The sequence below is a fragment of the Bubalus kerabau genome, chromosome 10 (assembly GCF_029407905.1).
Source record: "Bubalus kerabau isolate K-KA32 ecotype Philippines breed swamp buffalo chromosome 10, PCC_UOA_SB_1v2, whole genome shotgun sequence".
Classification (NCBI taxonomy): domain Eukaryota; kingdom Metazoa; phylum Chordata; class Mammalia; order Artiodactyla; family Bovidae; genus Bubalus; species Bubalus kerabau.
Genome location: NC_073633.1, coordinates 42,298,883 through 42,322,867, shown reverse-complemented (window position 1 = coordinate 42,322,867; position 23,985 = coordinate 42,298,883). Strand labels below are relative to the sequence as shown.

Here is a 23,985-nt window from a genome sequence, read left to right as displayed (position 1 = left end):
GTAGGTATCCTTTCCCTACTCCAGGAGATTTTCCCAACCCAGGGATCGAACCCAGGTCTCCTGCATTGGCAGCGGATTCTTTACTAGCTGAGCCACAAGGGAAACCCCTTTTTTGGTAGATTTTTTTTGGTAGATTCCTTAGAATTTTCTACATAGATGGTCATATTTTCTGCAAATAAAGATGGTTTTACTTTTTTCTATCCAATCTAGATACCTTTTCTTTTACTTGCTTTATTGTACTGACTAGAATCTTAGTAGGGTGCTAAATGGGCTTCCCTGGTAGCTCAGCTGGTAAAGAATCTGCCTGCAGTGCAGGAGACCTGGGTTCAATCCCTGGGTTGGGAAGATCCCCTGGAGGCGAGGGCATGAGAATCCATTACAGTATTCTTGCCTGGAGAAGCCCCATGGACAGAGGAGCCTGGAGGGCTGCAGTCCATAGTGTTACAGAGTCAGACAAGACAGAGCGATTAAGCACAGGCACAGCACAGCATGTTAAATAGAAGTGGTAAAAGCAGATGTCTTTGCCCTGTTTCTGATCTCAGAAGAAAAGCTCTCAGTCATTTCATCTTAAGTTTTATATTGAGAAGCAGAAGTCTTGAATGTGCATTTTCAAGATTTTTGGTAAGTATGGACTCCAGAAAAGTGCCAATTTATACCATATCCAGCAATGTATGAGAAGGTACCTTTTCCTACATCCTGGCTAACATTAGACATCATAGAAAAATAAAAGCCTGTAATTCTTAATGTTACCTGTTCATTTTAAATTTGTTTATCTGATTGTTAATGGAGATCAGCATCATTTAGTTTACTGGTCAACTATATTAGTTTTTCTAGTTGTCTATGTCCTTTGCTCATTGGTCTAATTGAGTATTTTCTTTCTTAATAATTTCATATAGTTTTTAAAGTTTTAATTCCTTAATTAAATTTAAATATATATGATATAATATGTCTGAATTATTTTACCCCATTTGTCTTTTGACCCTTACTTTGGTTTATGGATTTGTTTTTAATGTGGACTGTTTCAAAAATCTTTATTGACTTTGTTACAATATTGCTTCTCTTTTAAGTTTGTTTGGGTTTTTTTTTTTGCCCTGAGGCATGTGGGATCTTAGCTCTCTGACCAGGGATGGAACTGCACTCCAGGCATTGGAAGGTGCAGTCTTAACCACTGGACTGCCAGGGAAGTCCCTGTTTGTTTTTTTATATATATGCTACTTTTAATAGAATTTTTTAGAGTAGTTTTAGATTCACAGCAAAATTAAGTATAAAGTAAAGAGAGTTCCCATGTATCCTTTATCCCTGCAATACAGCCTTCCCACTATCAACACCCCACACAACCAATATCCTGCACCAGAGTGGTACGTACGTTACCATTGATGAACCTAACCTACACCTACACATCACTGTCACCCCAAATCCATAGTTTACATTAGGATTCACTCTTGGTGTTATAGATTCTATGGGTCTGGACAAATGTATAATGATATATATCCACAATTACATCATCATACAGAATAGTTCCACTGCCCTGCTGCTGCTGCTGCTGCTGCTAAGTCGCTTCAGTCGTGTCCAACTCTGTGCGACCCCATAGACAGCAGCCCACCAGGCTCCCCCGTCCCTGGGATTCTCCAGGCAAGAACACTGGAGTGGGTTGCCATTTCCTTCTCCAATGCATGAAAGTGAAGAGTGAAAGTGAAGTCACTCAGTCGTGTCTGACTCAGCCTACCAGGCTCCTGCGTCCATGGGATTTTCCAGGCAAGAGCACTGGAGTGGGGTGCCATTGCCTTCTCCGTCCACTGCCCTACAAACCTTCTATCCTCTTCCTACTCATCCTTCCCTCCTCTCTAACCCCCGGAAACCACTGATCTTTTTATAGTCTCCATAGCTTTGCCTTTTTCCAGAATGGCATACTGTTTCAATGACACAGTATATAGCCTTTTTAGATTGGCTTCTTTCACTTAATAATATAGATTTAAGCTTCCTTCACATCTTTTCTTGGCTTGGTAGCTCATTTCTTTTTAGCTGAATAATATTTTATTGTCTAAATGTACCACAGTTTATTTATCCCATTCACCTAGATAAGGATATCTTTGTCGCTTCCAAGTTTGGGCAATTATGAATAAACCTACTGTAAATATTTACATGCAGTTCTTATATAGACATAAGTTTTCAACTCATTTGGGTAGATACCAAGGAGAGAAAATTCTGAATTATATGGCAAGAGTATGTTTATTATAAGTGTTTGTTTTTTATTTATTAAAAAAAAAAACCCCACATTGAAGCCTTTAGTTTTTTCCTGACAAAGCTATCAACCTTTTTTCATAATTTCTATATTTGGTTTTGATTAGAAAGGCTTTTCCCTTCCAAAATCTTACAAATCTTCAGTAGCTTCTGAAGTAGTAGTTCTTCTAGTAGGTCTATGGTTTTATTTTATTTTTACATTTCAAGCTTTGTTTTATTTTGATGAGGCAGCTATCTAACTAGATTTTTTTCTTGGCTTTCTTGTCACTTTCTTAGTCACATATAGCTCCCTCTAAATGTTTTATCCACAATTCCAAAAAAGTTCCCATTTTACAAACAAGAAAATTGAGGCCAAGGGACAACTCATTGCATTCAAGATCACATAAGTGTAAGTGTTAATCACTCAGTCATGTCTGACTCTTTGCGATCTCATGGACTGTAGCTCACCAGGCTCCTCTGCCCATGGGATTCTCCAGGTAAGAATACTGAAATGGGTTGCCATTTCCTTCTCCAGGGGATCGTCCCAACCCAGGGATTGAACCTGGGTCTCCAGCATTGCAGGCAATTCTTTACCATCTGAGCCACCAGGGAAGACCCTAAGATCACATAGCCATTAATTTATATAGTCAGAATTCAAATCTAGGTCTTTTGATGCCAAATCCTGTTCTTTCCACCACAGCCCTGGTACTCAAATTATGATCCATGAACAAGCAGCATTGGGCAACACCTGGGAGCTTGTTAGAAACACAGTCTTAGGTAACACCCCATACCCACTGAATCAGAATCTGCATTAATATCAAATGTGAGAAGTCTGTTGTGATACTATCTCCCCCAGATTAGAATACATCAACATCATCTGGGAATAGTTGTTGAGCTTCATCCTTCTCCAATATTTTAACTCAGTAGGACAGGGGTGATGACCAGACATCTGCATTTTAACAACCATCTCAAGTTTTCTTATGCAGGTACCCCCTTCCCCACCACCACCAGCACCACACTTGAGAAATGCACAGAAACAATTGAGACATTCTAAAACTGTAACGTAGGACACCAAAAGTGATGTCTGATTATTTCTCCCTATCTCAGTTTAGATATATCCTTCAGTTCAGTTCAGTCGCGTCCGACTCTTTGCAGCCCTATGGACTGCAGCACGCCAGGCTTCCCTGTCCATTCAACTCCTCGAGCTTGCTCAAATTCATGTCCACTGAGTCGGTGATGCCATCCAACCATCTCATCCTCTGTCATCCCCTTCTCCTCCTGCCTTCAATCTTTCCCAGCATCAGGATGTTTTCCAATGAGACAGTTCTTCACATCAGATGGCCAAAGTATTGGAGCTTCAGCATCAGTCCTTCCAATGAATATTCAGGACTGATTTCCTTTAGGATTGACTGGTTTGATCTTGCAGTCCAAGGGACACTCTAGAGTCTTCTCCACCAATGTATCCTTATCACCTGAGAGACTGCTACAGGCTAACAGTAACTCTTTTTATGTCAATATGTGGCAGTGAGGTTGTAATAATAAGAATAACTAAACCTTCAAATTTACAGAAAATCACATAAAGAAAATTAAGGGCAAAAAGCCTTCACTCGATCCAGAAGTTGGTGCAGGCAGCGTGGAGAAACATTTACCCAAGTAGATTGAAGTCTACTATCCCAACTTCAAATTTGGTCAATTACGTCCTTGAGTCAGGGTTTCCTCACAGATAAAGTCAGAGTTATAATAAGCTGCCAGTAGTTAGAAAGTACCCGCCTGTTAACTTTTTTAACTTTTGTCCCCAGCATCGTAGGGCTGAGATGAAAAAACATCCCAGGAGACTAAGCAGCCTCCAGAGGCGCGCGCGCGCTCGTGTGTGTGTGTGTTTCTTTGCTGGCTTGTGTGAGTGTGTTTCTTTGCCAGCTCAGATTTGCCCAGAAATCTACGCCACCTGGCTAGAGGTGGGGCGCGGGCAAACAACCACACCCGGCCCCTCTGTTCGCCGGTCTGCGCTAGCAAGTTAGAGAAACACCCTCTTCCTCGCCCAGTCCTCCAGAAAGACTCCGTCATCAATAATTCATTAAGACACTCGTCTCCATTGGCTGGCGCCTCCACTCGCGCCGGCAGCGGCCCAATGAGAAAGGACTTGAGAGACCCTTCTGAATAATGAAAACACTCCCGTGACGTAGCGACCGGAGACTGGCTGAGATGGCGCGAGGCGGGGCCAGCTCGGGCGGCGGCGAGGGCTGTTGGGGCTGCTCAGTGCCAGCTGGGGAGGGTCGAGCCCGGAGTGGGGTCGGAGCTCGGGACCAGCACTGAGAGGGCCAACGCGGGGCACAGACGAGCGGGCCGGCGGCAGGATGTTCAGCTGGTTAGGGCGGCAGGCGGGCGGGCGCGGAGGTACGGGCGCTGACCCGGTGCAGACCGTGACGGGTGGCCTGCGCTCGCTCTACCAGCGCAAGGTGCTGCCGCTGGAGGAGGCGTATCGCTTCCACGAGTTCCACTCGCCGGCGCTGGAGGACGCTGACTTTGAGAACAAGCCCATGATCCTGCTGGTGGGCCAGTACAGCACCGGCAAGACCACCTTCATCAGGTAACCCTCCCCGCCCCCTCCGCCCTCCTGCCTACACACCTGTCCCCGTCACCTAGGTGGAGGCCGTCCTCCTCCCCACGTGCGCTCCTGTTATCACCAGCCTCCCGCCGGCTTCCTTAGCGCCCCCTTCTCCTTCGAGGAATCGCCTCTCTGCCGCTTTCTCCAGCATCGGCGCGGCCTCAGGTTCCCCGTCCGAGCGCGGTGCCCGGGTGTTTGAGGCCCTGCCCCGGGACCGGCCGCCGAAGTGAGGGCAGGCTCTCCCTACGCGGCCGAGAGGATGCTCAGAATCGCCCCCCCACCCCCCCCCACCCCCCCCCACCCCCCCCCACCCCCCCCCACCCCCCCCCACCCCCCCCACCCCCCCCCACCCCCCCCCACCCAGTCTCTGCGTACTACGAGCCCTCCTTCCTTGCACTCCTCTGACTGGCTTTATTTTGTCACCCTAGCCTGGGAGCCCCGGGATGGGAGGAAAAGCAAGGCTATAATAAGCACCTTCTTGACGAGCGAGTGAGACCAAGGGCTGGAAATGGGGACAAAGGTGTGGGGTATCAGAATGGATCATTGAGTCAAGCTGGAAAGTTAAGGCCCAGCACAGTGCCCGGCGTATAACTATTTATTGAATGAAAGAATGGCAACAGTAGAGGGTATTGCCCACGCCCCCTTCCATTGCGGCCCTGCATCCCGCCCCCAACACTGTGTTCAGGGGGACCGAGTAGAGAGGCCGCCTTCATTCAGCTCGTGCACAGCCTTTCTTTATCCTGCCATAGGAAGTTAGCTGCGTGTAGCCACCGAACCAGCCAGCGCCCAGTGGAGCTCAGGGGGAGTGTCATATTACTACTGGTTAGTTTCCATTTCTTAGGTGGGTCATTCCCTTCTCCGTCACCCTTGACAACTGAAAATATTTGTCATGCTTGCCGTGTCTCCAAAAGCAAACAATTACTGTGGATGCCTTGACATTCAAATCATATAATCCCTCGGAAGTGGTTTTTAATGGGAAATAATTTGCATTGTAACAGATTGCTTTTTGAAGAGGTTATTTTACTTTTAAAGCAGCTGGCATATTAAGACTCTCTTTGGTTAGGAGACTTGTTTTCCTGGGTTAAACTGTGTGTCCATTGAAACAAAGTGATCATTTTAGGTTTGGGGCCAGGGTTTTGGAAATTGTAAGTCTCTTCATCATTGATGATCAACAGGTGTTCAGAAAACTGCATCTATATTTGGATACATGCCATTTCTATTAAGTAGCGGCCTCTTTTTCTGGGTTCCAGTGACCTATAGTTCCTACAAATATAGTTGTCACTACAGAAAATAGGTTCCACCCAAAGCTGCAGCTACACGATGAATTAATTCAGCAAAGCAAATAGACTATATTGAAATATAGTTCTCGAAAGTCAGTTGAATGTTAAGAAAGATGAAAGAAAATACTTTTAAATTGTTTTATTTGGTGCTTATTAGTAAGCTGAAAATAGTATTAAATATGTCACCTAAGACACTCAAAATGAACCTAGAAATATTACATAAACTGATACCTTGAAAGATGTTATAAAATACACTTAAGGGCTCAGTAATACTAACCAATTTAAGTATATAGGCCTATGAAGCATTATGTAGCACAAGAGTAGGAGGTAGACCTTTTGAAATATACAGATAAAGGATAAGAATGTAAGCATTGTTATAATTCAAATAGTCTCAGCATTGGTGATGCCCTGTTCAGAGCACCCTGGGTAGTTCCTCCCATCTGTCCTTGCCATGAGATTGTGTGATTAGGGAGCCACTGTTAATATTGTGTCAACCTGGATATTATTTGGTCCTCTCTCTGCTCCCACAGCCTGGATAATAAACAAATCTAAGGCAGGAGAACAAACCCATGGAAACATGTATCCATCTTTTTTTCAGCTTACTGTTTTTCTGTCTCATCATTTGGGGAAACTTTGTGGAATAGCTAAGCATAGTTTGAAGAAGGATTGGGAATTTGGTGACTCTATCCAAGGACTTCCCGGTGGCTCAGTGGTAAAGAATTCACCTGCCAGGCCGAAGACACGGGTTCCATCCCTGGGTCACTCCAGTATTCTTACCTGGGAAATCCCATGGACAGAGGAGCCTGGTAAGTTACAGTCCATAGGGTCGCAGAGTCAGACACGACTTAGCAACTAAACACTGACTCCATCCAAATGAACCACTTCTCTGGAGACCCTGGAGCCCCCACGTGCAACACTACAGTGAGAAAGGAGTCACCCTATCAGGAAGTCACTTGCTCTTGAGACCTTCCCTGGCCTAAGTGACTTGGTTGTTAGGCATCAGACACAAAAGTGGACCTGTGAGGGTGGAAGAAACTCGGGGTATACCAGAAGGTTGGTGAGGCACCGGAGACCTGAGTTGGATTTCAGAGTGGGGCTAGGAGGAAAAGATTTAGCTTCTGGAAGGAAATACCCAAACAAAAGGGCAGCAGCCCTCTCGAGTCCTACACTGGTACTGGGGGCCGGAAGGGTTGACCCAGGTGCTGACCATCTTGGAACCTGCCTGCATCTGTGGCTGTCTTTTCTCTGAGGCTGGTCAGTGCCTGGGTGTTTTGTTTCTAGCCGGTAAGCACTGGAAGCTCATAATTGGCTATAGGATGCACCTGTCTGCATAGTCAAAGATTCTTATCCACCTGGCTTCTTGCACATCCCCAGAGGTCACTGGTTACACACAGCCTGCACTAATATAGAGGGAAACTTCTCTCCTTGTGAAGTCACTCAGCCAAGCCTTTGATATTTGACGAAACCTTACTCTTCCTTCCTTTGGTCGCATAACCGGGAAGAATTGAGAGCCCCATTGAAACATGGTGAGCCAGGACTTTCACCAAGAGTGTGGCATTTTAAGTGTGTGCTGTGTTCTAATTAAAAGGTCTCCTAGGGACTTCCCTAGTGGTCCAGTGGTTAAGACTGTGCGCTTCCACTGCAGGGATTGCGGGTTCCATCTCTGGTGAGGGAACTAAGATCCTGCATGCCATGCGGAGTGGCCAAAAAAAAACAAAAACCCTCCTAAATAGAGTGGATGGAGAGTCTGAGTATCAAGAAGCTATGCTCACTATGGAAGATGACCATGAGGGGCCCAGATGCAAGGAAGAGGATAGATAGAGTTTCAATGGACTCTCCTCCCATGGGTCACAAAGCTGGCCCAGAACTTCAGGAGATGTTTATCAAAGTCCTTTTGGGGTAGAAGCAGAACAGTCTATTGTCTCATTGACAGTTTTATTTCTCAGAAGACTGAGGATGCAATGGGAGGAACTGGTGCTGCTCTGCCTCTGGGCAGCAAGAAAGAATTGGCCAGAGAAGAAGAGATGGGCATGGGAAAAGTGGCCAAGTCATGGTAGACTCTTTAACAGCCAATGAAAGCTGAATATTGGCCTCAGCCAGACCTGTGTCCAAAACCTGAGGAAAACAGATTTTAGAGATTCCCCCAGAAAATCCCTGGGCCCAGATGCTGTGAGGGAAGACATTTCCCCTGAGAGGATGTGAGGTTCACCAAAAATCAGTTCAAGCCACACAATTGCAACTTCTGATTTTTAAGAGCTCCACTTTCTCTCTTCTTCCTACACTCTTGTCCTGTTCTCTCAAAAAAATTTATTCTAATGAGAAAAAAAGAAGGAAGTATAGGTTTTTAAAGGGTTGAGAATAAGGCAAGAAAAAGGGATGGAAGGCATGTAGATTGGAAAGAAGTAAAAACATCTCTATTCACAGAGAACATGATCTTGTATATAGAAAAATCCTAAGGATTAGAAAAAGCCTTCAAGAACTCTTCAAACAAGTTCAGTAAGTTGTCAGGATACAAGATTAATATACCAGATCAGTTATATTTCTTTCCACTAACAATGAACAATCTGAAAATGAAATTAAGAAAACAATTCCATTTATAATAGTACTTAAAAATAAAATACTTTAGGAATAAATTTAACAGAAGTAATGCAAAACTGTAAAACTTTGTTGAAAGAAACTAAAGAAAACCTTAAAAAAAAGGAAAGACATTCCATGTTCATGGGTTGAATGACAATGTTTTTATTTTTTACTTATTTATTTATTGGCTGTGCTGGGTCTTTGATATTGTGCAAGGGCTTTCTCTAGTTGTGGTTTGCGGGCTTCTCACTGCAGTGGCCTCTCGTCTGGAAGCATGGGCTCTAGAGCTCACGAGCTTCAGTATTTGTGGTGTATGGGCTTAGTGGCCCTACAGCATGTGGAATCTTCCAGCACCAGAAATCAAACCTCTGTCCCCTGCATTGGCAGGCAGATTCTTAACCACGGGACCACTAGGGGAGTCCCGACAATATTTTTAGAATGGCAGTAATACTCCAAGTGATCTTCAGAGTCACTTGCAATCCCTAGCAAAATCCCAACTGCCTTCTTTGTAGAAATTGACAAGCTGATCCTAAAAATTCACATGGAATTGTGAGGGGTCCAGAACAGCCAAAACAATCTTGGGGGAAAAAACAACAATATTCAATTTCTCATACTTCTGATTTCAAAACTCACCACAAAGCTACAGTAAACAGGAAGATATGACACTAACATATGGAGAGACATAAGTCAACTGAATAGAATTGAAAATTCAGAAATAACTCAATACATGTTTGACAAATTTGTTTCTACAAGGGTTTTAAGACAATTCAGTGGAGGAAATATACCTTTCAACAAATGATGGTGGGACAGTTGGATACCCACATTGCAAGAATGGAAAGTGACTTCTGATGGGCATAGGGTTTCCCTTTTGAGTGATAAAAATGTTCTGAAGTTAGATAGAGGGAGGTAGTTTTACAACTTTGTGAGGATACTAAAAACCACAGAATTGTGCCCTTTAAAAGGGCGAATTTTATGGTATATAATTATATCTCAATAATATTATGAACCAATTCAGTCTTTCAGTATTAAGCATCCTATGATTTAATTTCCATAAATTCTACAGTTAGTGCCCATCAAGTAATTTATGCATCTGTGCAATAATTTAAAATGAAAATGGATGCCAGAAAGAAAACACAAAAAAAGTGGAAATAAGCTAAAAGAAAACCAAGGACAAAAGGAACTAAGGAGTAGACCTGAGAAAAAGCAGTGTACAGATAGCCACCATGCAATCCCTATTTGTTTTTTTTCTTTGTATATCCTTGTCAGTGTATAAACGTTCATTCTTCATAATGCTCAGGTTAGCAAAATCACAGTGTGATGTTTTCCTATAAAATGGTTGATAAAGCAGTTATGTTTTAAAACTTTAAATATTAAATATAGCATTAATAGGGAAAAGGCAGGCAGGGGTTCCATGGACAAGGATAAAAACAAGGTTGGAGGATAATATGAAGCATTAAGAAGCTAAAATGAGGGGGCTGAGACAATATGTCCCCTCAGACAATAAAAAAAAAAAAATGCCTCAGACAATTAAAAAAAAAAGCCTTTTTAGGTATGATCAGAACAAGAAAAAGAATCAGGAAGTGATAGGGTGAAGCCTGGAACTCTTCTTGGAACGTTAACAAAAAGCAGAACTGCTCAGCTATTATTTTGCTTCCTCCTTTTCTCTTAAAGAAAGTGCTCCAGAGATGGTAGAAGGGAGCCCAGGCATATTTGAGAGGGACTCAAACCAGACAATGAGGAGCTCTCTAGGGCCTGCCACAGGCAAGACCCAGGAAATACCCAGGTGGATAGTTGGATGGGAGGTCCTTGTAGGAAGAGCTTGCTGCTGCTACTGCTAAGTCACTTCAGTCGTGTCTGACTCTGTGAGACCCCATAGACGGCAGCCCACTAGGCTGCCCTGTCCCTGGGATTCACCAAGCAAGAACACTGGAGTAGGTTGCCATTTCCTTCTCCAATGCATGAAAGTAAAAAGTGAAAGTGAAGTCGCTCAGTCATGTCCGACTCTTAGCGACCCCATGGACTGCAGCCTACCAGGCTCCTCCGTCCATGGGGTTTTCCAGGCAAGAGTACTGGAGTGGGCTGCCATTGCCTTCTCCTAGGAAGAGCTTGCAGTTGTGCTCAAAGAAAACTGTGTTCTGTGATTTGTAAGAAATAATGAAGAATATGAAAAGTATCAGAAAGTTCGAAGCAGGCAAATGTTCGGTTTTCAAAAAAGGGAAGAAATAGATTTTAAGGACAAAGCTCTACTCTATTCCTCTGATAAGCTCTGCTGCTGCTGTTAAGTCACCTCAGTCGTGTCCAGCTCTGTGCGACCCCATAGATGGCAGCCCACCAGGCTCCCCAGTCCCTGGAATTCTCCAGGCAAGAACACTGGAGTGGGTTGCCATTTCCTTCTCCAATGCATGAAAGTGAAAAGTGAAGGTGAAGTCGCTCAGTTGTGCTCGACCCTCAGCGACCCCATGGACTGCAGCCTGCCAGGCTCCTCCATCCATGGGATTTTCCAGGCAAGAGTACTGGAGTGGGGTGCCATTCCCTTCTCTGGATAAGCTCTAGATTCAGCTATTAAAGAGAAATAAAGGTACTCAGTAGAAGGCAGGCTGGTTCACCCATTAAAAAAGAAAAAATCCTTTAGGGAAACACTGGGGGCCCAGTTGGGTGGTTCTTACCCTTATTCAAGTGCTAGACCCCAAAAATCATAGTCTGTGTGCCAAATACCATGCCTTTTGCAGATCTTTCTGAAATACTGAAATATTTAATTTTCACTGTATAGACTGTATTTACAGTATACAATGTAAGCTCATACCTACACAGCCTAATATTCCTTTCCTCAAATAGTATTGATGTCAGGGATGGGCCCAGCTATCCCAGACTATGGAAAAGAATCAAGCCCTCAGGACTCTGGGTGACAAGAGCTGTGACAAAGCACGGGGTGGGGTGGGAGCATAGGAGGGACCCTTCATGCAGGTTTGGAGATTAGAAAAGGCATCTGGGGACACAACCTGGAAGCTGAACCCAGCGGAATGAGCAAAAATTCACAGCCCCAAGGGGATAGGGAAGTGAAAGTGAGAAAGTATCCGTGGTGAGGCCCAAGTTTGGTTAACCAGGTGGGTGGGTGAGCTGTCCACTGAGGCGAGGAAGAATGGAGGCATACTTATGAGTTTAGGTTTAAGCCTGTGCATAAGTGGACACCCAGGTGTAGAGTCCAAGAGGGGTCGGACATGTGGGTCTGGAATGAGAGGAAGAGGACCTTGTGGAGGCACTGGGGAAAATATCACCACGGAGATGGAGGTGATGCCAGGGAAGGATGGTGGTTCCGAGCCATCTTAGGACTCTTTTGGTTGCAAGTAACAGCAACTCAACTTAAAAAGCCTTAAGTAAAAAGATACACTTTTTCTCATGAAACTGATTGGACCAGAGTGTGCTGGCTTCAGACCCAGCCTGGGACCCCATGTGGTGCCATCAGGACTTGGTCTCTCAGCTCTGTTGTCTTCTCACATTGGCTTCCTTCTCAGGCACTTGGTCATGGGCGGGAACAGACCCTCTCCAATTCCAGACTCAAGTTCTGCCAGCTCAGCAACCCCGGTGGGAAAGAAGAGAACCCCTCTCCCCATAGTTTGAGCTATAAGTCTCAAGTTTGAGTTTCATTGGCTTGACTTTGGCCATCTGCCCATCCTTGAGCCAGTCCCTCAAGCTGGGGGAAATGAGTATCCCTGTCTGGAGTTGGGTGGTCAACCCCTAAGCCTCATGGCCTGATGGTAGGAAGAGGTGGCTCCTCAGAGTACAGCTATCAAAAAGGGGAAATGGATGCTAGACAGGTGAAACAGCAGACGGTCCCCACAAAAGCCAGGGAAAAAGAGGGGGTGGTCAGCAGCGTCAGCTGCCTTGGGGAAACAGAACCAGTGGATTAGCCATCAGAAGCCAGGGTGACCTTGGCAAGAGTCAGTAAGTGGTGCTGATGGAAGCCAGGTGACAGTGGGTTGAAGAATGAGTGGGCGGTGAAGCACCAAATATAGAAAATTCTCAGCAACTGGGCACTGAGGGCGAGGAACCATGCCCTGGTCACAGGCATTCCAGAGGTTTGGTTGATGATCATGATCCTACAGAGTTAGAAGTTGATAGAAGGGGTGTGTGGAGGGGGAGCAGCTGGTGGTTCAGAAGCCCAGGAAGAGGCAGGACTTGGAGCAAGTGTTCTGAGGGATGGGGGTGGTGCAGAACAGGTTGAGTGTGCATTGGTGGCGGCAGTCCCTGCTTGGGGCGATGCTGTCTGTCGGCTTCTTGTCCACTAATTACATCATCTACCTAACAAAGGGCAGCAGTCCCTGAGGATTGGAAGTGACATCTAGATGCTTACTTCTAAAAGACATTCAAAACACCTTTCAAAACCTTGGAGAATTCTGAAATAGAAAGCTGTGGTTCCTGAATCTGTCCGGGGGTCAGAGTCACCAGGAGACCTTCTGAAACAGATTCCAGGGGCTCATCCCAGACCTTGTGAAGTGAAACCTCTGTGGATCAGACTGAAAAATCTGTTTTTGTTATTATAAACTACCTCTCATGGTGATTTTTAGGCAGCCTCTCCCAAGAAATGTTTGGGAACTATTGCTAGATGAATGTTCAGTTGGTGAAATCTATGACACTGGAACCATCAAGCCTGAAGAGAGAGGCTCACTGGTGGACTTTCCATGGCATGTGGTCCAAACTCTGTTCACATTTTTAACAGATAACATAGATGAAGACATAGAAGTCATGATTATAAAACTAGGGATTATGCAATAAATACAATTTAATAAATAGCCTTTTTCACTTAAGATGATATAATGAACTGTTTCTTGTGTTATTAAGTCATCTTCAAAAATAGCTTATGTCTGCATCATATTCTATTGTACAGCTTGGAACATTGTTTTTAATTTTTTCCCATTTTTTTAATTGAAGTAGAATTTGTTTACAGTGTTGTGTTAATTTCTGCTGTAAAGCAAAGTGATTCAGTTATAACACACACATTCTTTTTATATTCCTTTCCATTATGGTTTATCATAGGATACTGAATATTGTTCTCTGTGCTATACAGTAGGACCTTGTTGTTTATCCATTTCATATGTAATAGCTTACATCTCGGAGAAGGCAGTGGCTCCCCACTTCAGTACTCTTGCCTGGAAAATCCCATGGGTGGAGGAGCCTGGTAGGCTGCAGTCCATGGGGTCGCTAAGAGTTGGACACGACTGAGCGACTTCACTTTCACCTTTTACTTTCATGCATTGGAGAAGGAAATGGCAACCCACTCCAGTGTTCTTGCCTGGAGAATCCCAGGGACAGGTGAGCCTGGTGGGCTGCCGTCTCTGGGGTTGCACAGAGTCGGACACGGCTGAAGTGACTTAGCAGCAGCAGCTGCTTACATCTGCTAACCCCAACCTCCCACTCCATTCCTTCTCCAACCCCTTCCCCCTTGGCAACCATAAGTCTCTTCTCTATGTCTGTGAGTCTGTTTCTGTTTTGTACATAGATTCATTTGTGCTGCATTTTAGATTCCACATATGATATCATATGGTAATTTTCTTTCTTTGAATTAGTATGATCATCTCTAGTTGCATCCATGTTGCTGCAGATGGCATGATTTCATTTTTTATGGATGAGTAGTATTCCATTCTATATACATACCACATCCTGTCCTCCATTCATCTATCGATGGACATTTAGGTTGTTAACGTATCTTGGCTATTATGAATAGTGCTGCTATGAGCAGAGGGGTGTGTGTATCTTTTTGAATTATAATTTTGTCCAGGTATATGCCCAGGAGTGGAATTGCTGGATCATATGATAATTCTATTTTTAGTTTTCTGAAGAACCTTCATACTGTTTTCCAAAGTGGCTATATGAACTTCAGTTTCAGTTCAGTTCAGTCACTCAGTCGTGTCCGACTCTGTGACCCCATGAACCGTAGCACGCCAGGCCTCCCTGTCCATCACCAACTCCCGGAGTTTACCCAAACTCATGTGCATTGAGTCGGTGATGCCATTCAACCATCTCATCCTCTGTTGTCCCCTTCTCCTCCTGCCCTCAATCTTTCCCAGCCTCAGGGTCTTTTCAAATGAGTCAGCTGTTCACATCAGGTGGCCAAAGTATTGGATTTTCATCTTCAACATCAGTCCTTCCAATGAACACTCAGGACTGATCTCCTTTAGGATGGACTGGTTGGATCTCCTTGCAGTCCAAAGGACTCTCAAGAGTCTTCTCAAAAGCATCAATTCTTCAACCCTCAGCTTTCTTCATAGTCCAAGTCTCACATCCATACATGACTCCTGGAAAAACCATAGCCTTGACTAGATGGACCTTTGTTGGCAAAGTAATGTCTCTGCTTTTTAATATGCTGTCTAGGTTGGTTATAACCTTCCTTCCAAGGAGTAAGCGTCTTTTAATTTCATGGGTGCAATCACCATCTGCAGTGATTTTGGAGTCCAGAAAAATAAAGTCAGCCGCTGTTTCCCCATCTATTTGCCATGAAGTGATGGGACTGGATGCCATGATCTTAGTTTTCTGAACATTGAGCTTTAAGCTAACTTTTTCACTCTCCTCTTTCACTTTCGTCAAGAGGCTCTGTGCTATCTTGGTTCCAGCTTGTGCTTCTTCCAGCCCCGTGTTTCTCATGATGTACTCTGCACGTAAGCTAAATAAGCAGGGTGACAATATACAGCCTTGACGAACTCCTTTTCCTATTTGGAACCAGTCTGTTGTTCCATGTCCAGTTCTAACTGTTGCTTCCTGACCTGCATACAAATTTCTCAAGAGGCAGATCAGGTGGTCTGGTATTCCCATCTCTTTCAGAATTTTCCACAGTTTCTTGTGATCCACACAGTCAAAGGCTTTGGCATAGTCAATAAAGCAGAAATAGATGTGTGTCTGGAACTCTCTTGCTTTTTTGATGATCCAACAGATGTTGGAAATTTGATCTCTGGTTCCACTGCCTTTTCTAAAACCAGTTTGAACATCTGGAAGTTCACGGTTCACGTATTGCTGAAGCCTGGCTTATTTTGAGCATTACTTTACTAGCTTGTGAGATGAGTGCAATCGTGCAGTAGTTTGAGCATTCTTTGGCATTGCCTTTCTTTGGGATTGGAATGCAAACTGACCTTTTCCAGTCCTGTAGCCACTGCTGAGTTTTCCAAATTTGCTGACATACTGAGTGCAGTACTTTCACAGCATCATCTTTCAGGATTTGAAATAGCTCAACCGGAATTCCATCACCTCCACTAGCTTTGTTCATAGTGATGCTTTCTAAGGCCCACTTGACTTCACTTTCCAGGATGTCTGGCTCTAGGTGAGGGATCACACCATCATGGTTATCTGGGTCATAAAGATCTTTTTTGTACAGTTCTTCTGTGTATTCTTGCCACCTCTTCTTAATATCTTCTGCTTCTGTTGTGTCCATACCATTTCTGTCCTTTATTGTGCCCATCTTTGCAGGAAATGTCCCCTTGGTATCTCTAATTTTCTTGAAGAGATCTCTAGTCTTTCTTATTCTATTGTTTTCCTCTATTTCTTTGCATTGATCACTGAGGAAGGCTTTCTTATCTCTCTTTTCTATTCTTTGGAACTCTACATTCAAATAGGTATATCTTTCCTTTTCTCCTTTGCTTTTTGCTTCTCTTCTTTTCACAGCTATCCGACTAATAGTATTTATATTCCCTCCAGCATTTATTTGTAGACTGCATTTATTTTTAATGATGGACATTTGACTGGTGTGAGGTGGTACCTCATTGTGATTTTAATTTCCTTTTCTCTAAGAGTTAGCAATGTTGAGCATATTTTCATGTGCCCAGTGGCCATTTGTTTGTTTTCTTAGGAGAAATGTCTATTTTTTAATTGGGTTGGGTATTTTGTTGTTGTTGAGTTGTATGAGCTGTTAGTATATTTTGGAGATTAAGCCCTTGTCAGTCACAGTATTTGCAAATATTTTTTCCCATTCCATAGGTTGTCTTTCCATATTTTTTGTTCATTTGTTTGTTTTTGTTTTTTTATGGTTTCCTTTGCTCTGAAAATCTCATAAGTTTGATTAGGTCCCACTTGTTTTTATTTCTATTGCCTAAGAAAACATTGGTCTGAATTATGTCAGAAACTGTTTTGCCTATACTCACTTCTAGGAGTTTTATGATATCATGTCTTATGTTTAGATCTTTAAGCCATTTTTAGTTTATTTTTGTGCACGTTGTAAATCAGCTTCATTGATTTACATGCATCTGTCCAACTTTCCCAGCACCACTTCCTGAAGAGACTTTTTCCCATTTTATATTCTTACCTCTTTTGTCAAAGATTAATTGCCTATAGGTGTGTGAGTTTATTTTTGTGCTCTCTGTTCTGTCCCATTGATCCATATGGCTGTTTTTGTACCAAACCACAGTGTTTTGATTACTGTAGCTTTGTAGTATTGTCTGAAATATGGGAGAGTTCCCTCAGGATTGCTTTGGCAATTCTGGGTCTTTTATGGTGCCATGGGGGGCTTCCCAGGTGACTCAGTGGTCGAGAATCTGCCTGCCAAGCAGGAGACACAAGTTCAATCTTTGGGTCAGGAAGATCCCCTGGAGAAAGAAATGGCAACCCACTCTAGTATTCTTGCCTGGGAAATCCCATGAGCAGGGGAGCCTGGTGGGCTGTAGTCCGTGGGGTCACAAAAGAGTCAGACACAACTTTGCAACTAAACAACAAGAACAACAAATACATTTGGGGATTATTTGTTCTAGTTCTATGAAAAATCTCATGAGTAATTTGATATGGATTGTATTAAATCTGTAGATTGCTTTGGGTAGTATGGCCATTTTAACAATGCTAATTCTTCTAAGAGTGTGATACTATCTTTCCATTTCTTTGAATCCTCTTTAATTTCTTGTATTAATGTTTTATAGTTCTCAACATATAATTCTTTCTCCTTTTTAGTCAGGTTTATTCCTAGGTGTGTATATGTGTGTGTGTGTGTGTGTGTGTATATATGCATACTTCCTTTCTGATATTTCATTGTTAGTGTAAAGAAATGCAGTCAATTTCTGAATGCTAATCTTTTATCCTGCTACTTTGCTGAATTCATTAATTAGAGCAGTAGTTTTGTGCGGAGTCCTTAGGACCTTCTATATATAATATCATATTATCTGCATATAGTGACAATTTTACCTTTTCTCTTCCAATTTGGATACATTTTATTTCTTTTTCTTGTCTGATTGCTATGGCTAGGACTGCCAATACTATGTTGAATAGACATGAAAGTGGGCATACTTGTCTTGTTCCAGATTTTATTGGAAAGATTCTTAGCTTGTTACCATTGAGTATCATATTGGTTGTAAGTTTATCATAAACGGCTTTTATTATGTTGAGCTGTAGTCCCTCTTTACCCACTTTGGTGAGAGTTTTTATCATGAATTGATGTTGAATTTGCAAAAAACAATTTGTCAAATGCTTTTTCTGCATATATTGAGATGATCATGTGGTTGTTTACTTTTATTAATGTGATGTATTACATTGATTGATCTGTGTATGTTGAACCATTCTTGTGAACTTGGGATGAATCCTACTTGGTCATGGTGTATGACCTTTTATGTGTTGTTGGATTCAGTTTGCTAGTATTGTGTTGAGAATTTTTTCATCTATGTTCATCAAAGACCTTGGCCTGTAATTTTCTTTTTTGGTGAAATCTTTGTCTGATTTTAATACCAGGGTGTTCTGGCTTCATAGAATGTCTTTGTGAGTGTTCTCTAGTCTTCAGTCTTTGGGAAGAGCTTGAAAAGAATCACTGTAAGTTCTTCTTTATTTGGTAGAACTTCACTTGTGAAGCTGTCTGGTCTTGGACTTTTGTAGCAAGTTTATTTTAGAGTCTATTTGGTCTATTTAAATTATCTGTTTCTTCTTGATTGGGTTTTGGTGGGCTGTATGTTTCTATAAAATTGTCCATTTCTTCTAGGTTATCAAATTTTTTGGCATATAATTGTTCATAGTGTTCTCTTATGTTTTTTGTATTTCTGTGGTATTGGTTGAGATTTCTCCTTTTTCATTTCTTATTTTATTTGGGTTCTCTCTTCTCTTATTCTTGGTGAGTCTGGCCAGAGACTTGTCAATTTTGTTTACCCTTTTTGATTTATTGATTTTTTTCTGTTCTTTTTTTAATTTCTATTTTATTTTTTCCTCCCCATTGTTTATTATTTCCTCCTTCTGCTGACTTTAGGTTTTGTTTGTTCTTCTTTGTATGGTTCTTTTAAAGTGTTAGATTAAGTTGTTTATTTGAGATTTTTGAAGAAAGCCTCTATTGCTATGAACTTCCTTCTAAGAACTGCTTTTGCATCGTCCCATCGATTTTGTATAGCTGTGTTTTGTCATTTGTCTCAAGGTATTTTTTAATTTCCTTTTTGATTTCTTTGTTGACACCTTGTTTTCTTAGTAGCATGTTGTTTAGTCTCTATGTAATTGTTTTTTTCTCATTTTCCCTTGGTTTCTAGTTCATGTTGTTGTGGTCAGAGAAGACACTTGAAATAATTTCTGTACTCTTAAATTATTTGTGGTTAGTTTTGTGCCTTAGTATGTGGTCAGTCCTAGAGAATGTTCCATGTGCACTTGAAAAGAATGTGTATTGTGTTTGGGAGGAGATATAATGTCCTAAAAGTATGTTTAGTCTAACTTCTACTGTATCATTTAGAATCTCTTTGCTTTATTGATTTTCTGTCTAGAAGATCTGTCCATTGATGTGAGTGGGGTGTTAAAGTCTACTATTATTGTATTCTTATCAATTTCTCCCTTTGTGTCTGTTAGTATTTGTTTTATATATTTGGGTGCTCCTATATTAGGTGCATTGATGTTAATAAGTGTAAAATCCTCTTCTTGTATTGATCCTTTTACTGTTATATAGTCTTTCTATATCTTTCTTTATAGTCTTTACTTTAAAGTCTATTTTGTCTGATATTAGTATTGTAACTCCTGCTTTCTTGTCATTTCTGTTTGCATGAAATATCTTTTTCCATCCTGTCACTTTAAATCTGTGTGTGTCCTTGGTCCTAAGGTGGGTCTCTTGTAGGCAGCATTTGTAGGCCCTTGTTTTTTTATTCAGTCTGCCATTCTATGTCTTTTGATTGGAGCATTCAGTTCATTGGCGTTTAAGGTAATTATTGATGCATATGTATTTATTCTCATTTTTTAAACTTTGTTTTCCAGTTGATTTTTTGTTTCTTCTTTGTTCCTTTCTTTTTTTTTTTTCTTTTTGTGGTTTGATTTCCTTTTATGCTTCTGTTCTCTTTAGTTTTTGTGAAGAATATCCCACTTTATGTTATCCCATAGGTCTCTTATAGTGCTTTCATTTTTTTTTTTTTCAATTTGGCTTTCTGTCTGCTGTTTTGATTGAGTAATTTCCATTATTCTATCTTCCAGATCACTTATTTGATCTTCTGCATTATTCATTCTGCTGTTCAGTGCCTTTAGCTCAGCTTTTGTCTCAGAAAATTAATTATCTAATTGTTCTTGTCATCTCCTTATAGTTTCTAGGTCCTTTTTACAGCATCATCATTTCTTAATTCCTCAAGAAATTTAAGGATAGCTTTTCTTAATTCCTTCAGTATTTTCATTACTTCTTTTTTGAACCCAGTGTCTATTAGACTGAAGAAGTCTGTTTTATTGTGTGTTCCTACAGGGGAATTCTCCTGGTCTTTAAAAACTTATTGACCAGAGACATACTAATATGTCTTTTGTTACCCGAACATTATTGACCAGAAATGTTTCAGTGTTCACTTACATAACAAGTCACTGGCCACAGGCATTAGTTTTTGGAAAAATCCTCTGGTCAGTAATGTATTAACTGGTTCCTCTGCCTCTTCATTGTGCTTATATTTCTCTTACTCCATGAGTTCAGAGAAACAGTTATCTTCTGTAGTCTTGGAGGGCTATTTATATGAGGGAGTATCCCTGCATAACTTGTGTGGGTTTTGATATATTTTTGGTGTGAGGACTGTTTTTGGTTTGGGTGCTTGCCTTCCTTTTCCTCGGCATGTGCTGGCTGTTTTCCCCTTGATAGGGGTTGTAGATGCAGATGCAGGCCCTCCTCATGGAAGCATGTTTGATTCCAGTAGACTTCCTTTCCCTTTTTTCTCCTTTCCCTTTCTTCCACCCTCCTTCCAGAGCAGCATGGAAGGTGGAGAGGAATAGCTCCAGATTATGGCATAGACTAGACATCAGCGTGCCTTCAGCACATCCCAACCCCAAGGAGTTTAAATTCCACTCACAGCTGGGAAAATTGAGTTGTGAAAGGCTTACCCAGCAAATTCCAGATTCTTGGTCCAACAGGCCATTCCGGTTTCTTGCTCCACTCTCTTAGTAGGCAGATTTGTTATAAGGATGATGTCATCTGAACAAGCAGTCTTGGTAATAATATGTCAGTGCTTTAATTAAGGGAAAGACAAAAATGAAACGAAAACTTAAGTTTCACACTTAAGGAAGGACATAGAGTTTTAAAATGGAAGTAAGTCTGGCCTGACTTAGTTTTTCAGTAACTCAAAGAAGATTATTTAAAGTTATCTTGTAATAACCTTTCATGAAGTATTAAGTGCCATAAAAAAAAAAGTTGAGCGCTGAAGAATTGATGCTTTTGAACTGTGATGTTGGAGAAGACTCTTGAGAGTTCTTTGGACTGCAAGGAGATCCAACCAGTCCATCCTAAAGGAAATCAGTCCTGGATATTTGTTGGAAGGGCTAATGCTGAAGCTGAAGCTCCAATACTTTGGCCACCTGATGCGAAGAACTGATTCACTGGAAAAAACCCTGATGCTGGGAAAGATTGAAGGCAGGAGGAGAAGGGGATGACAGAGGATGAAATGGTTGGATAGCATCACCAACTCGATGAGTTTGAGCAAGCTCTCGGAGTTGGTGATGGACAGGGAAGCTTGGCATGCTGCAGTCATTGGGGTTGCAAAGAGTCAGACACAACTGAGTGACAGAACTGAGCTTAATGAAGTATGAAAGTGAAAGCAAAGTCGCTCAGTTGTGTCTGACTCTTTGCGACCCTGTGGACTGTAGCCCACCAGGCTCCTCCATCCATGTAATTCTCCGGGCAAGAATACTGGAGTGGGTTGCCATTTCCTTCTCCAGGGGATCTTCCTGACCCAGGGATCAAACCCAGGTCTCCTGCGTTGCAGGCAGATGCTTTAACCTCTGAGCCACCAGGGAAGCCCAGTATAATATGTAAAAATACTAAATCACTATGCTGTACACATGAAACTAATATAATGTTGTAAATCAGCTATACTTCAATAAAAATAAATAAATAGGCTAAAATTGTTTTTGGAAAAGACCCTTATGTTGGGAAAGATTGAGGGCAGGAGAAGAAGGGGGCGACAGAGGATGAGATAGTTGGATGGCATCATTGATACAATGGACCTGAATTTGAGCAGACTCCTGGAGATAGTGAAGGACTGGGAAGTCTGACATGCTGTAGTCCATGAGGTTGCAAAGAGTTGGACACGACTTAGAAACTGAACAACAACAAAAATTTTTTAAGTGGATATTTGCCCAGAGATATTTATCTCAGGTTTATTTATTTGAAGTATAGTTAATTTACAATGTTGTGTTACCTTCTAGTGTACAGCAAAGTGATTCCAATATATATATGTGTATGTACACATGTTCAGTTGCATCTGACTCTTTGTGACCCCATAGTCTGCAGCCCTCCAGGCTTCTCTGTCCATGGAAATTTCCAGGCAAGAATACTGAAGTGGGTTGCCATTTCCTTCTTTAGGGGATCTTCTCAATCAAAGGATCAAACCTGCATCTCCTGCATTGGCAGGAGGTTTCTTTACCACTGAGCTTCCTGGGAAGACGTGTGTGTGTGTGTGTGTGTGTGTGTGTGTGTGTGTGTGTGTGTGTGAGCGCGCACGCACATGTGCACATGCAAATTCTTTTTAAGATTCTTTTCCATTATATGTTTTTATAGGCCCTTGACTACAGTTATCTGTGCTATACCATAGCACCTGTAGTTTATGTATTTATATATAGCAATATGTATCTGTTAATCCCAAGCTCCTAATTTACCCTCCCCCCTACCCTTTCCCTTTTGGTAACTGTAAATTTGTTTTCTATCAACATTATTTATAATAGCAAGAAATGGGAAGTTGTTTCAATACACAACTATAAGGAAATGGCAAACTAAATTGATACATACTCACCTCAGAATAGTATGCAGCCATTAAAAATTTTTTTCTTCCAATTTTTAATGGCATGAGGAATAACTAATGGTGAAAAGTCTAGATGCAAAGTTGTGTAAATGCTTTGATCTCAATTTTATAATGAAAAAAATAATAGTTGCAGAAAATGATGGGATGGAAATGTATCAACATGTTAAGAATTAATCATTATCCTATATTAATGTTCTGTGCAAGCTGCTTAGCTTGTCATAAACAGTTTTTTTCTTCTATAAGCTAGGGATAAAACTACCTCCTCCAGCAACAATGAGGGTGAAGTGATCAAGCCTATGTGTTGCCTTATAAACTGTATGACATAATTTCATCCATTGTTTGGTGGTATCTGTAAACAGTGGTGGTGGTAGAACTCATTGCTAGGAAATAATTATATATTCTTTACCATTTTAATAAGAGTTTTATGATAATGTTTGATTTTTCTCCCATTTCCATTTCTTGGTATTAAACATTAAGATAGACAAAGGAAATTGCTTTAAAAGCATCATTTCCAGATTCAGGACAAATCAGAGTTGAAGACAAACTTTTTCTTTTCAGTCCCTCTCTTAGTGAAATGGTGGATCAGGTATTATCAACAGAAAATACACGGTGTAAAATCCTCCAACATGTTAAAAATAGTTATGCATTTTAACTCACAGACCTGGATTTAAAAATCAGGAAATAAAACTGTTTCTTTGCTGAACTAAAAGCTGTACTTCATATATGGTTTAAAACCTTAGTAATACTGAAAGGAACAATTGTTGGAGTTAAATGCGCTTTTGAAAATTGTCCCAGATAGAGCAATGAATTGAACCTCAAAACTCTCTGCACAGATGCCAATGTATGCACAAATATTTTAAAATCTTGTTTAGCATGACACAGGCCATTTCTCTAGAATTTGGCTTGAAAATGAAAATATAATGCTCACGGGACTTCCTTGGTGGTCCAGTGGCCAAGACTCTGAGCTCCCAACTCAGGGGACCCAGGTTCAATCCCTGATCAGAGAACTAGATCCTTTGTGCTGCAACTCAGACCCAGTGTAGCCAAATAACAAGTAAATAATATCAATAATAATGTTCATAAAACACCCCAAATATATGTGCCTTGTTGCTTTTTGGAG

General features: G+C 41.6%; 1 protein-coding gene across 2 annotated transcripts in view; it reads left to right on the top strand.

Moving 5' to 3' along the window:
- The first annotated feature begins 4,334 nt into the window (after positions 1–4,334).
- The window catches only part of EHD4 (EH domain containing 4), an 85,536-nt gene continuing 65,885 nt past the window's right edge, over positions 4,335–23,985 (top strand). The window contains exon 1 of one of the 2 annotated variants that reach the window (XM_055537470.1): positions 4,335–4,807. In XM_055537470.1, coding sequence (XP_055393445.1) covers positions 4,575–4,807 — 233 coding nt within the window. In that variant the 5' untranslated portion in view covers positions 4,335–4,574. The remainder of the gene's footprint in view (positions 4,808–23,985) is intronic. The other variant, XM_055537469.1, reaches the window with a different exon arrangement.